This window comes from Microcaecilia unicolor, chromosome 13 (genome assembly GCF_901765095.1).
Source record: "Microcaecilia unicolor chromosome 13, aMicUni1.1, whole genome shotgun sequence".
Lineage (NCBI taxonomy): Eukaryota > Metazoa > Chordata > Amphibia > Gymnophiona > Siphonopidae > Microcaecilia > Microcaecilia unicolor.
In genome coordinates, this window is record NC_044043.1 from 37,762,525 (window position 1) to 37,777,719 (window position 15,195).

The window sequence follows — 15,195 nt, forward strand, 5'->3', positions numbered from 1 at the left end:
AGAGGTCTGCCGGGAAAAAACCCCCGAATGTCTCTACTTCAAAGGCCACAGCCCCAAGAGTTACCCCACCTGCAGCCCAAAAAGCACAATTGAAACCAGGCTCCAAGGCAATGACCCGAGCAGGAGCCGAAATGCCCTGGAGCCGTGCCAACATACAAACCTCAGGACCAGATACTGACCACCATGCTTGTCAGCACAGAAGTGCAAACTGCTCCTGCCAGCACAGTGATGTCCAGTGGCCTGCTGCAACACAGCGGACAAAGTGGGAACGAGAGCTGCAGGGCTCCGATGCTACGAAATACTATCAGAAGACAGACTTTGAAACAGAAAACAGTGCCTCGCTGCTGTAAAAAAACAAGAACAAAAGAATGTTCCGCTGGCAATGTTGACGGAACAGCAAAAGAGGGATTTGGAAGCCCCGATTCAGGTGACAGAGGTGACCCAGGTTATCAAATCCTTGCCAACAGGAAAGGTGCCAGGCCTCGACGGGTTTACCAACGAATTCTTTAAAACATTTGGGGGAATATTGGCCCCATACCTTACGTTGGTGATCAATTCAGTGAGAGAAGGGGCCCAGCTCCCTAAGACCATGATGGAGGCATGGGTAGCAGTCATACCGAAACCGGACAAAGATAAAACGGACTGTGCTGCGTATAGACCAATATCAATACTCAATACAGACGTTAAAATATTGGCAAAGGTGCTAGCGAACCGATTGGGCGGGGTGCTCCCGGGCCTGATCCATCCAGACCAAGTCGGGTTTGTGGCTAATAGGCAGGCTGGGGACAATGTACGAAGAACGTTGGACTTAGTATTCCAGGCACAAAAGAAAGCTTGCCCGATGGTGCTGTTAGGTTTAGACGCAGAAAAAGCTTCGACCGGGTCCATTGGGGCTACCTGGATAAGGTCCTCCGGAGAGTGGGGATTGGACAGTTTTATAGAACTTGGATCCAAGCGCTCTATACATCCCCGAGGGCGTGTGTGAGGGTTAATGGAGGGCACTCAGCGGCATTTAAGCTGGGGCGGGGGTACACGTCAGGGGTGCCCGTTGTCCCCCCTCTTGTTCGCACTGGCGATGGAGCCACTGGCGGAGGCTATACGGGAAATGTAGACATAGCGGGGATAAAGGTGGGAGGCCAGGAACACAAAATTGCATTATTTGCGGATGATGTACTCTTATCACTGACTAAACCGTTGATATCCTTCCCAAATGTCATGAGAGAGATAGAGAGGTACACTCGAGTGTCTGGATACAAACTCAATGCTAGCAAATCAGTGGCCTAGCGGTGGGGGTTCCGGAGGGTCTATTAGACACGCTGAAAACATCCTTTGCTTTCAAATGGGAGGAGCGGGCAATAGATATCTGGGGGTGCAAATTCCGCATAACTTATCCGCTGTGTTTGAAGTCAACTACCCAGGCCTCCAGAAAGAAATAAAGCGAGATTTGGAGAGATGGATGCCAATGGGATTGTCCTGGATGGGGCGGATAGCAGCACTTAAATGAATATTTTACCTCGGTTGCTATATTTGTTTCAGGTACTCCCTCTCAGATTGCCGAGACACTTTTTGTCTGGGCTACAGGACAGTTTGGTCCGATTTATCTGGAATAATAAAAGACCACGTTTACCTAGAGCCTTTTTATATAAAAGCAAGAGGGAGGGGGGTCTGGGAGTTCCCAACCTATTTGGATATTATTGCGCAGCGCAGTCGAGGGCAGCGGTGGAATGGTTCCGTAAGGAAGACCACAAAATATGGGTGAGCATAGAACAAACATTGGTTGGGTCCCGGGCATTAGGGCATTTAATGTGGCTACCTGGTAAACATAGAGGGCAGGTGGATAATTTCCACCAACGGTTCAAGCCACATTCAATTACTGGGATTGTATGTTTGGGGAGCGCCAGCCCTTAGTGTCTGGGTTGACACCCATAGTAGACAACCCGACGTTCGAGCCGGGATTGGGGAGTGTTACATTTCGGCGATGGGCAACATTGGGGTTGGAATTGTGTGGGCAACTGCATGTAGGAACAGACATAATACCATTTGACAGATTGGTAGAAGATTACGGACTTAGGACTAGAAGACAGATACGCATACCTACAAATACAACACTTTTTGCAGGGACCTAATTATGTAGAATGTATGAAAAGAGAAACACACCCCCTGGAAGAGATATGTGTACAGACACGGACCACGCGGGGTATGATTACTTACCTCTATGAATTCTTCGGGACACGAATTAAGCCATATACACTGCACAGACAGAGGTGGGAACAGGAACTTAGTTTAATATGCCGGAGCAGGACTGGCTCAGGTTGGAGAGGACGATTTTGAGATCCTCCCGGGCAGTAGCTGTGAAGGAAAATGCTATTAAAGTATTTTATAGATGGTATCTCACTCCACAGAGATTACACCATATGTATGCACATGTCTCGAAAGATTGTTGGAGAAAGTGCGGAGGCTTGGGAACTATGGGACACATCTGGTGGACCTGTCCAAAGGCGCAGGCTTACTGGAAGAGCGTGCGGTCCCGACTTCAGGCCTGGACGGGAAGAGCTGTACAGTGGCATCCTTCGATTTTCATTCTGGGTCGGAGGCCAGATGGTCTTACGGCTAGTCAGTGGGCACTTGTGAGGGGCTCCTTGCATGCTGCTCGAATGAATTTGGCGCAACAGTGGAAGGTGGAGCGGGTTCCCTCACTGGTGTCTTGGATTACGAAAGTAAGATATATTTGTGATATGGAGAGGTTGACAGCTGTCAAGCGCCATTCCTTGCCCAAATGGGAAAAGTTTGGAAATCCTTTTTGAAATTATGTGCTTGATGGAGGGTATAAGAGTGAAAGAGAGAAGAGGGATGAGGGAGGGAGGGAGGGATAGGGGGTAAGAGTGAGGTTTCACTTGGGTTAGGGGGATAGATATTTAATAAGAAAATTAAAAAATCTTTTGAAGTGTCAATATAATTTAATTATAATGGCTACAGGACCTTATTTTTTGTGTAAAAAGTGAAAAATTTGTTATTTGTTTGAATGTGTGTTGAGTTGACTTGCATAATATTCTTGCTTAAGTGTTCTGTAACACCATTATTCAATAAACACTTCTATAAATCAAAAAAAAAAAAGAATGTTCCGGTCTGCAAAATCTGGAGTAAGACACAGCACGTAGAGAGCCCGCCAAAATACATGGGGATAGAAAACTAACACCCTGATGAAAGAAAAATGCTGAAACTCAAGAACGCCACGGAAAAACAAAAGGGTAATAAGAAAATATAAACCAAATTGCTCCTCTCTCTTTTATTTATTTATTTAAAAGAAAGAGTCCTCTTCGGAAGGGAAATAAAAAATAACAGCTTACCTCACAGGCAGGAGGAAATCAGCCATACCTGTCCACAAACTGAAGGAACAGAACACAGGGCAAGTAAACTTACTCTATGCCACAGCAACCATCGCCTGGCCTCAAAGGCAGACAGACAAGTAGGGGAGGGGAGGGAACCAGAACCACTGGATGTCACCCTAGCTGGTAGATGAGGGACCCAGGACCACAGTATCATCAGAAATACCCACATCTGGGCTAGCAGCACACCCGTGGCTTCACTGTTCACCAGAAAAAGCAGACAGGTGCTAAATGCCAGTCACCAAGAGAAGCACGATCCGTCTGCCATCTGCTAGGGGACAGAGAAAACACTGAACATTCCAGGCTGCATGAAACCCTTAAGGGGGCAAATTATTTGGAACTATTTTCTCTTGTTTCCTTCCACTGGTAGATGGACATAACCCATTAGTCTGGACTGGTCTGATATAGACGACAAGGAAACCAACTTTATGAGTGTATATTTACAGTGTCTACAATGGTAGATATCTATCTAAAAATGTCTACCTGCCTCCCCCCACCCCCAAGTAGTCTGATATGTGTGTTTGTATGGAGGGGGGAGGGAGGTAAAACAGAATACCATGTTTTTCAACCTTTCATGGTAACCACATAACTAAACAAGCACCAAAAGACTTACAATTAAAAAAAAAAATGCAAGGTCAAAGGATTGCTTATAAAGAAGACTTTTCAGTTCATTCAGAGTTATTTTCTGAATACCTGCTCATACTAATCTCCCTTTGTTTTGCAATTCTGTTCTGTTTCAGAGGAAAAGGCACACCAGACACACACTGGTCCCCATTTAACATGCTGGCTTATGCCTGTGATCATGCAAGAAAATTAAAAATGCTGCTTGCAAGCACGGCTCACTGCCTCACCAGTACTAAATGGGACATGATCAGAGAGATCCAACGCCACAGATCATGAACTAGAGGGATAGCTGTGTGACAGACTCAGCTCTGTCCTGATTTATTCTCACTGAAGGTTGCCAAGGGTATGCATTTCAATTAAATGAAGCAGTACGCCACACAGGAAATACCACTATTAAGAAGATCATTTTCAGCAGAACCACTGTGTAATGTATGTTGCATCAATGCAAATAAAGCCATGTCTCTTAGTGCAATTATAAAGGCTACCTTTTATTACCTCCTACTTAGGAAGTAAAACAAATATTCTATGGCAGTCTACATACCATAGGCCTTTCTTACTTCGTGAAATGCTCTTTGGAGTATTCAGTCAGTGGTGACGTGTTCCAAAACACTGGGTCCCAGAAGAACAGTTCGTTTCTATTGTGTTTGTATGCGACACACACTATGCCTCAGCTGAAGAAGCTAGCAGCAGATCCAATGTGGACACATAATACTATCCAGAAACAAGCTTTTTTTCCTAATTTTTTTAAACCTACCAGTAATGAGACCTGACCTAGTAGTTGAAGCTTGTAAGTCTGATTAAAGCCAAATCACCTCTGTCTTCAGGCCCGCCTTTCCCTGAAACCAAAGCCACCTTTATCTTGTTTCCTTCCCTCTGCTATGTCCACGTCGGAGCGAGCGATCACCTAAGAGCTATTGGAAAGTGAAAGACAAGCGGGGACTGTGTAAATATACCATAAAATTGCCTAATACCACCACTTTGATTTTTTCTTTTTTTTTTTTTTAAGAGAAAGTAAAATCTACTCACTGCTCCATCATATGTCAATGCTTCTTTAAGAGATTCCAATCATCAAATTCTACATAACAAAATCCTACAAGAAAAATGCACGTGTTAAGATATAAAGGTCTATTGATTATATTCTGTAGCTATCTCCTTTCTAATTCATTTGTTTCTTCTGCAACACCATAGTGTAAATAAGTACTAGCCATTAAGAACAGGAGAATATACTCATTTCCTAACCAGCTGATAAATGCTTAAAAAGGAGAATGATTAATCAAGCACAACTAGCAGACATGGTTTCAAAGTAATAAACATTTTCTGTAAAATATGCATTAATAAACACTTCAATTTATACAAATGCTCAGTCAGAAAAGCAAATTAGCCTAGCAAATAAGCGCAAGACGGATTGAGGATCTTCTAAACAAAACTGTTGGAAGCTCAAGTACTGTAACATATAGCATTTGCTCTTTAATATGGAACAACAATTGCTTTTAAAACTTTTATACTAGAAGACACATACCATTTATATTCAATACATTGCTTTCTACTTTTTTTTTTTTTTTCTTACTCTTGCCCACCTTAACTCATTTTTAATCAGATGGGGAAGAAACACTTCCTTCAGTTAAGCATTCCCAACATCTAAATAGGCTTATCCCCTTAAGAACATATTTATTTTGTTACATTTGTACCAACATCAAATCTTCGAGTCTGAGATTTCAGTGTAAAAACAACTTAGAATTTTTCATGATTTGAGTAAAATAAGCTTTTGTTGTACTCCACATATAGGAATGCCATAGCTACTCCTTCACAGAGAAGGAGTAACCTAGCAGTTAAAGAACTGGGCTAAAAAAAAAAACTTCAGGGAAGCCAGGGTTCATATCCCACTGATGATCCTTGTGAACTTGGCCAAGTCACTTCACCATCCATTGCCTCAGGTACAAAGTTAGATGGTAAGCCCTCTAGGGTCAGGAAATGTCTACTGCACCTGAAAGTGACTTCCTTTGAGCACCCAATGAAAAGGCCATAAATTTAAAGCCAAACAAAAATATTGACATGATAAAACAGAAGCTAGTCCCTTCATAATGGACAGGCTTACATTTCAGACATCAGTATTTTTGGACCTCAATTGTTTGTATGCTTCAAGTAAAAAATATAGAGGCCATGTGCAAAACCCACTCTCCCCCACCCAAACAAAGCAGATTAAGGTTTCAAAAAAGTATCCTTTATGGTAGTAACTTTCATGCAGAAAAGTTTATATGAATTCTACACAGAGCTGCTGTGCTGTAAATTAATGCAAAGCAACTCATTAATACAGAATTTTTAAACAATCAGCATATATAAGCCAGTTTCACAAATAAAGTCATTACATGTCTGAGTATGCGGCCCCTCCCCGGCCCCAATGGCTAGGTCAGGAATTTGCATGATGGCATTGGTCATTAAAGGGGGTCAGTAGCTCCAGCCTGTGGCTCAAAAATCAGACTACAAAAGCATCTCCTCAGGCTCTATCCCCTCTCAAACTAGGTTGTCCTCTGAACAGCCTCCTATATACCTAAGCCCTGACTCACACATATGTCAAGTAACCAAATGAGGGGCAGGAACAATCCTCATTCACTCCTGTCTGGCACCTGACCCTATAGACAGTGATTTCTATATCAAATGACAAATCAAAATGTTCAACTGAAATTCTTTTCTTGATGTCTCAGAGCTTTGACTAAATTTTATTTACTAGTGTGAATTCATACATATTTATCAAACACATCCTTAATAAAAGGGGTCAAAATACTAAGCTGAAAATTTTTTTATAACTTAGAGGCCATTTCTGCAAAAGTTTTGCTATTTTAAGGGCCATGTTGACTAAAGCTTTGTGTGCCTTAAGTGCTGTACGCCCATAGGAATAAAATGGGATGCACAGCACTTAGCATGAGCTAAGCTTTAGCCCAATATGGCCCTAAATCCTTACTTAAATTTAATGAGAAAATTTCTTACACGTTTCCAACTGTGGCAAGGTGGTCTTCCAGAAATCGTGTCCACTTGCCCAGCTGTGCGAGGGCCTTTAAAAGGAGCTACTGGTCCAATTCAGAGGTCTTTTAGCATGACAGCATCACCAGAGCAGGAGTTAAATGAGAAGCGCTCCTGCACCCTTAGTGGATTATTGAATTTACAGCAAGTCAGACTGAGAGGACCTAAACCACAACCCTAGCATTTGTAGAAGGCGGACACGGCTCGTTCGGAATGCTTTCAGGACCATTAGTTCTTTAATGCCCTAACCACAGTGAAGAAGGATTTTTTTTTTTTTTTGGGTGTGGGGGGGGGGGGGGGGGGGGGGGGGGAATATTCACATGGTGCTAGGATGGGAACATACAAAGTCTCTAATTGTGCCAATTCACAAGAAATATCTTGTGAAATTTAGATAAGGGATTTATGTGAGCCAGAAACTCATTTACATCGATACCCAAATTTTCACTAAACTAAGATGATTTTTCTAATTTAATCTGGACGTTTCTATTCCACTTTACCAAAAATACGACTCAAGGCAAATCACGATCTGAACAAGACAAATCCCACTGAATTACAATAAATATGAAAATATATACCACAACAATCTTTAGTCTATAATCTAAAAGCCTATCAAAAATAGAGCAAAAAGATAGGACTTAACTGCCCTCCTAAATGTGGAACAACATGTAATTTGTCGAATATCCTTCAGTAGTTTATTCCATACCTCTGGGCCTCTTCCTACCCAGGATTTATATCTACTGACAGACTTCCAAGCAGCCATAACTGAAGGTATAGTCATGGCTTAGAACACTGGTACCTTTATAAAAGATAAGCTGAAAATTTGCATGAATTCACAATAGAAAAATAAAGGACATCGCTACATTTATTTTTAAGAACAAAAATAATAGTTGAATATGGCTATCAAGTGACAAAAAAAAAATGCCCATGCCACTCCCAAGTCACAAGGTGTGTAGCACATTCTTTTAAATGTCTTAACTAGTGAAATCAATTTAGATTCCTACCTTTAAATTTGTCTGTCTCTTTGTCTCTGACTAGTCGCACACTCCTTACACTGAGTTCCTTAAAGATTGCATCTATGTCTCCTTGAACAGTATTGAAGGGTAGATTTCCTACGTATGCTGTGAAGGGGGGTTCTGTTGGCAATTCTTTCTGTTTACGAGGACCACTGGGACCAATATCACGACGAGACCTAGGAGGAGCAGAAGTTTTACAAGTTTTAAGACTTACTTAATATAGTCAACGCACCACAAACAAAAACCCGATGCCTCCAACTCAGTAAAAACCATGTCCGAAACTTTATCAGTAGTCCTAATATAGGATGCTTGTCATCCAGACACATGGAAGTATAGTCACCTCTTTTGATTTTTAACTTGATTCAAAAACCACTAAAAGGTATTACTCCCATCACAAACTAGGATTTGCGGAAATACAGGAATATTCAATAAAAGAACACTTGGTTATATCTGTGCTGTACACGGCTTAAACTAGAATGCTATTGTCAGAACAAAAATACACACATGAAAGGCCAGTAAAAGCAGGAATTCTTCTTCCCTATCATCTTGATGTTCATTTATACCAGTCCGTGAATAAAAAACGGCAAAGCAAAATCAGCATTGGCACAACACTAACATCCGTTTCAAATATTTTCCGCCTGATATTCAAAACAATTTAAGGAGGCAAGAGAGGCTCCTCATTGCCCAATCATCAATATTCAACGGCACTTAACTGGGCAGTGCTGCTGAATATTGGCTCTGACCGGCCATAAAAAATGGGCAGGTCAGGGGCAATACAGGGGGTGGTGTTGGGGAGCCACTTAACTATGCGGGTGCTGACACCCACTAGTTTAAAACCCTTCCCAGGCCCTCCAATACCCCCCCCCAAATCACCACAGGCCCTCCAGAGGTTCCGTGAGGGCAAAAGCAAACCTCACTTGCTCCTGCCCCTAGTGGTGGCCTCATTAAAATGGCTGCCACGACCTCTAGCTGCTGCCTCATAGTACTATCCGAGTACCCACCCCCACTGGACCATCAGGGATACGAGGCAGGCTTGAGCAGGGCCTATGGTGGTGGCAGGGAGGGGAAATCGGAGGGCCTAGGAAGGATTTTAAAGTTACGTGGGCCCCAGCTGAATATTGGCCAGGACCCACATAACTATCTTATACAGGCCCCGGCTGAATACTGGCCGGGATGCGCATTACCAAAAGCAGTGAAAACGATACATGACCATCTACAATTCAGGTGAACTTTGAAGACCTATCTGTTTTGTAAGGCCTACCCTGCTGTTTCTGATTAGCAACCTGAACTCTGCACTGATTTAAAAGACACTTATTTCTTATAACTTTGCCATTTATTGTTCCCATTTACCCTTACCTCGATTCTATTTGTATTTGTTTAACATCAGCCGTATTGGAGCTCCCAAATACGGTGACTTGTAAGCCACATTGAGCCTGCTAATGTGTGGGGAAATGGGGGATACAAATGCTGCAAATAAACTCCAGTAGCCACTACTGTGTCAATTAGGCCCCAATATTCAGTGCTGGTGTCCAGCTGGGACTAATTCTGCCAGCAGCTGTCTGTGTGTAAAATCGCTGACCGCCGCCGGCTGATTAACACCCCCTTTGTTTACAGTCAAAGGCTATATGTTGTACAAAACCCTCCAAGTGAAGCTCATGTTGAAAATAATTTTATTCACTAAGGGGGCAATTCTATAACTAGGTGCCTCCATTTAGGCACCAAAATTAAGCAGGTAGTGAACTTATACCACCACTTACACACATAATTGCCATTAGAGGAAAAGGGAAGGGGATGGGACTAGATATACTGCCTTTCTGTGGTTACAATCAAAGCGGTTCACATATTATATACAGGTACTTATTTTGTACCTGGGGCAACAGAGGGTTAAGTGACTTGCTCAGAGTCACAAGGAGCTGCAGTGGGAACTGAGCTTTTCAGGCTGCTGCACTAACCACTAAGCGGCTGCTCCACTACAATTAAGTTGCCTATATTTAGGTGATAACATTTACACCAGGACTATGGCTGGCATAAATGTCGTGCACATATATGGAGAAATTAGGTCCTACCTGCAAATTTGCTTTCCTTTAGTCCCTCTGGACCGGCCCAGCAGAACTGATGGGTTGTGCACACCTTCTAGCAGGTGGAGGACAGAGAACAATATTTCTTGAGAGAGCCAATAAGAGCCCAGCTCAGCCCTAGCAAATCTCAGTATATCAGAAAGAAAAAAACAAAAGACAGAAAGAAACCTTGCAGCCACCTGCATACTCAAAGCGAAAACACCATGCTGGCAAATTAGATGTAGAATTAGGTATCTCTGTGTATGAACTAATTCATTTACTTTGGTATAAAATGTATATATTTTTTTGTACACATAGAGTGCCCAGCTTCAAATGCAACTTACATAATCATACTTTTTTGATCTAGCAAGTCCAGTAACACAAAGTTACAGAAGACTACCTTGATACAGCAAATTTCGCGAAACATGGAACCATGTTGGTTTAATCGGGTCTCTGTTGTATACATAGTGTATATTGGGATGCAAGAATAACCGCACTATACCTTAAAAAGCTAAGTGAAAGCTATTTACTATTATTAAGATTCTTAAGATTTAAGAAACTGATGAAGAAACTTGTTTATATAAAAAATGGAAAAAGTGGATCAATGAGGATTACGTCACTGCCCCCAAGATATGCTTGGCTCATTCTAGCCATAACAGGGGCAGATGCGTGAATCTGACGATTCAAAAAAAAAAAAAAAAAGGTATGATACTGGGCTTGCTAGATCAAAAAAGTATGATTATGTAAGTTGCATTTGAAGCTGGGCACTCTGTGTGTATAAACTGTGGCCTCCTTCATTCATTTATACTACATTGCCTAGTGAAGACGTATATTTTTTTGTAGACAGAAGGTACAACTGTCCCCCAAAGAGAGAAGAGCAACACGACCGCCCAACCAAACACAAACACAATCTGCTTAGGGAAGGAGCTGGGCCGGTCCGGAGGAACTAAAGGAAAGCAAATTAGCAGGTAGGACCTAATTTCTCCTTCCTTAGCGTCCCCTCCAGACTGGCCCAGCAGAATCAATGGGAAATACCAAAGCAGTGTGCTAAGGGAGGGACCCTAACAGCCTCGCCGACAGCACTCGCCAACCAAAAATCGCATCCCGATGCGCCTGAACATCCACTCTGTAATGCCTGACAAATTAAGGAGGCCCAGGTAGCCACTCTGCAAATCTCCACCGGAAAACCCAAAAAAGCCTCCGCCCAGGACGCAGCCTGTCCTCTAGTAGAATGAGCTTTAATTCCATCCGGAACTGATCTGCCTTTCAGAATGTATGCTGAACTCGCTTCTTTAATCCATCTGGCCAGCGTAGCCTTAGACACCGGCAAACCTCTACGACCACCACCAACACAAAAAGATGGTCCGAAAAGCGAAATTCCTCTGTTCGCCGCACATATTACTTCAACACTCTCCTAATATCTAGTAATGAACTCTGTTCCTGGTTGGAAGGACCAGAGACCGATTGATATGAAAGGCCATCAAAACCTTTGGCAGAAAATAGGGAACCGGCCTCAAAAACCACATGATCCACCAGGAACTCCAAAAAGGGTGCTCTGCATGACAAAGCCTGCAATTCTGACAATCACCTCACCAATGATATAGCCACCAAGAATACAGTCTTCAAGGTATGGTTTTTGATGGAAATAGAGACCAACAGTTCTGAAAGGACCAAATTGAGATCCCAAAGAGGAAAGGAAGGCCGCCTAGGCGGGCACAAGACATTCACACCCCTCAGAAACCGAGCCATGTCTGGATGACTACTCAAGGGCTTGCCCTTCACGCACCCCTGAAAGGAAGCTAAAGCCGCCAGCTGAACCTTAAGCAAAGCCAAGGCTAGACCCTTGACTACACCAGCTGACCCACACAGAGAGCACCCCAGCCCCTGAGACTGGCATCCATGCTCACTTCCATCTACTGGGGCAGATCCAGCGGTAGACCTGATGACATATTGCTCGCCTGGAGCCACAAGCGGAGATCCTGCTGCACTTCCGCTGACAAAGGCAATTTGACTCCCAAAATGTATGACTGAAGAGATCACCTGGAGAGCAGAGAATGCTGAAGATTCTGCATGTGGGCCTTGGCCCATTTCACTGCCTCTATGGCTGCCACCATAGAACCCAACATCTTAAAATAATCCCGAGCACATGGCGACTCTCCGACTCTGAAGGTTCAATATCCGAGTCTGCAGCTCGAGAATGAGCAACTCTGGAAGAAACACTTCTCTGAAGTGTGTCTAAAGTGACTCCCAGATAGTCCAAGGTCTGTGTCAGCACAAGATGACTCTTGAGAGGACTGATTAACCAACCTAAGGATTCCAAGGACTGAACCACCTGACAACTCTCCTGATACGACTGCAAGAAATCAACCAATCGTCCAGGTAAGAATGTTCTAGAATGCCTTTCTTGCGAAGAGCAGCCACCACTATGACCATAACTTTGGTAAACATTCTTGGAGCTGTCGCAAGCCTAAACAGCACTGCACAAAACTGAAAATGCCGACCTAACACTGTGAAGCGGAGGAAACGCTGATGTGCCTGCCGAATAGGATTGTGCAGGTAGGCCTCTGTCAAATCCACAGCTGTGAGTAATTCTCCCAAGCGAACAGCCACGATAATCGACCACAGGTTTTCCATGCAGAGACACCCGAAGGGCAGTTAACCCTCTTGAGATCCAAAATAGGACGGTAAGAACCTTCCTTCTTCGAAACTACAAAATAGATGGAATAGCTGCCTGTACCCCGCTCAAGAATTGGACAAACTGCCTGTAACTTAACCAACCAGGCCAGAGTTTCCCTGTCTGCCCGAGCCTTTACCTGAGACTGACAGGGAGACTCCAAAATGGCGTCCGGCAGAGTGTGAGCAAAATTGAGAGCATACCCATCGCGAATAATGTCCAGGACCCATTGGTCTGAAGTAATTTGGGTCCATCTCCAGTAAACCTCTTTCAACCAACCCCCGACCGCTACTGGAGGATGGACCCATATAAATTGAGACATATGACCAGAAGCCTGAGAGGACAAAGTGCCATCCTGCCTCCTCGCCGCCCTCCCCCCCCACAAAAGGGCTGCGTACGCTGATAATAATGGGACCTTTGAAAAGGGAGTCCCTCTGCCTGGCTGAAAGCACCGGAAATCACGTCCCCCAGCTTCTAGAAACCGAATAACCACGGCCAATGGACTTCGGCTGATCCTCCAGAAACCGAGGCACCTTAGTGTCTCCTAAACTCTTAACCAACTTGTCCAACTCTTCTCCAAACAACTGAACCTCCCGAAATAGGAACTTATTCAGCTTTGACTTCAAAGCTGCGTCTGCTGACCATTCTCAAAGCCAAAGAGTCCTGCAAACCGCCACTCCTAACTTCTTAGACTTTGCAGATGCCTGAAGCAAGTCAAAGAGTAAAGGCCAAGAAGGCTGAGCCTATCTCAATCTTAGCCAGCTCTTGGATTGACTGATGAAAACTGTCTGAATCTCTATCCAACATACACAGACCACCGGAAGAATGCTTGTGCCACCAGCGCCCCAGAGATGGCCGCCTGCACTGCCAAGCTGAAATGTCAAAGGAATGCTGTAAGAGCGTCTCCAAATAACGGTCCTGTGGGTCTTTAAGGACAGTGCCCCATCTACCGGCACCACATTCTTCTTGATCACTGCAGACACTACTGCATCTACTACTGGAAGCTTGAGCCAGTCCTTGTCCTGTTCTATCACCAGATATCGCCAAACCATGGAGCGAATCAATCTAAAAGGGGCATCCCATTGTGCCTGAACTATATCCCTGATGTTCTGATGCATTAAAAAAAAAAAAAAAAAGTACCACCACACTTATGGACCCCTTTCACTGAGGGATCCACCTTGCGCTGAACTGTAGGCTCCTGCACATCTTCAAAATTTAGGGTGGACGATACCAAAGCAATCGGCTCCTGTAAGTTCTCCTTATGGAAAATCCTGGCCACCGACTGGTTCTCCCCCGGAGGCAACTCCTCTGTGGAAAGGCTTCTTCCTCACCCTTATACTCCTCTGTCTCCAAATCCAAATCGTTTAAATCACCCAGAGACTCTGATTCCATGCCCAAAGCTGCTTTTTTGTGTATACCCTACTTTGATTTGTACCTGTGCTCTTCAGGGCACAGACCGTATAAGTCTGCCCAGCACTATCCCCGCCTCCAAACCACCTGCCCCTCCTCCCAACCACCGGCTCTGGCACAGACTGTACAAGTCTGTCCAGCACTATCCCCGCCTCCCAACCACCAGTCCCGCTGCCCACCACTGGCTCTGGCACAGACCGTATAAGTCTGCCCAGCACTATCCCCGCCTCCCGATCTTGACTAAGCTCCTGAAGATCCATTCCTTCGGCACAGGATTCCTTTATGCTTATCCCACGCATGTTTGAATTCCGTTACCGTTTTCATTTCCACCACCTCCTGCGGGAGGGCATTCCAAGCATCCACTATTCTCTCCGTGAAAAAATACTTCCTGACATTTTTCTGGAGTCTGCCCCCCTTCAATCTCATTTCATGTCCTCTCGTTCTACCACCTTCCCATCTCCGGAAAAGGTTCGTTTGCGGATTAATACCTTTCAAATATTTGAACGTCTGTATCATATCACCCCTGTTTCTCCTTTCCTCCAGAGTATACATGTTTAGTTCAGCAAGTCTCTCCTCATACGTCTTGTAATGCAAATCCCATACCATCCTCGTAGCTTTTCTTTGCACCGCTTCAATTCTTTTTACATCCTTAACAAGATACGGCCTCCAAAACTGAACACAATACTCCAGGTGGGGCCTCACCAACGACTTATACAGGGGCATCAACACCCCCTTTCTTCTCCTGGTCACACCTCTCTCTATACAGCCTAACAACCTTCTAGCTACGGCCACCGCCTTGTCACACTGTTTCGTCGCCTTCAAATCCTCAGATACTATCACCCCAAGATCCCTCTCTCCGCCCGTACCTATCAGACTCTCCCCACCTAACACATACGTCTCCCGTGGATTTCTATTCCCTAAGTGCATCACTTTGCATTTCTTCGCATTGAATTTTAATTGCCAAACCTTAGACCATTCTTCTAGCTTCCTCAGATCCTTTTTCATGTTTTCCA

General features: G+C 44.1%; 1 protein-coding gene across 1 annotated transcript in view; it reads right to left on the reverse strand.

The window, feature by feature from the left end:
• EIF4H (eukaryotic translation initiation factor 4H) overlaps positions 1–15,195 on the reverse strand; it is a 64,484-nt gene that overhangs the window by 22,947 nt on the left and 26,342 nt on the right. The window contains 6 exon segments of the mRNA XM_030222112.1: positions 4,823–4,844; positions 4,846–4,896; positions 4,898–4,921; positions 5,037–5,074; positions 5,077–5,100; positions 8,030–8,217. Coding sequence (XP_030077972.1) covers positions 4,823–4,844; positions 4,846–4,896; positions 4,898–4,921; positions 5,037–5,074; positions 5,077–5,100; positions 8,030–8,217 — 347 coding nt within the window.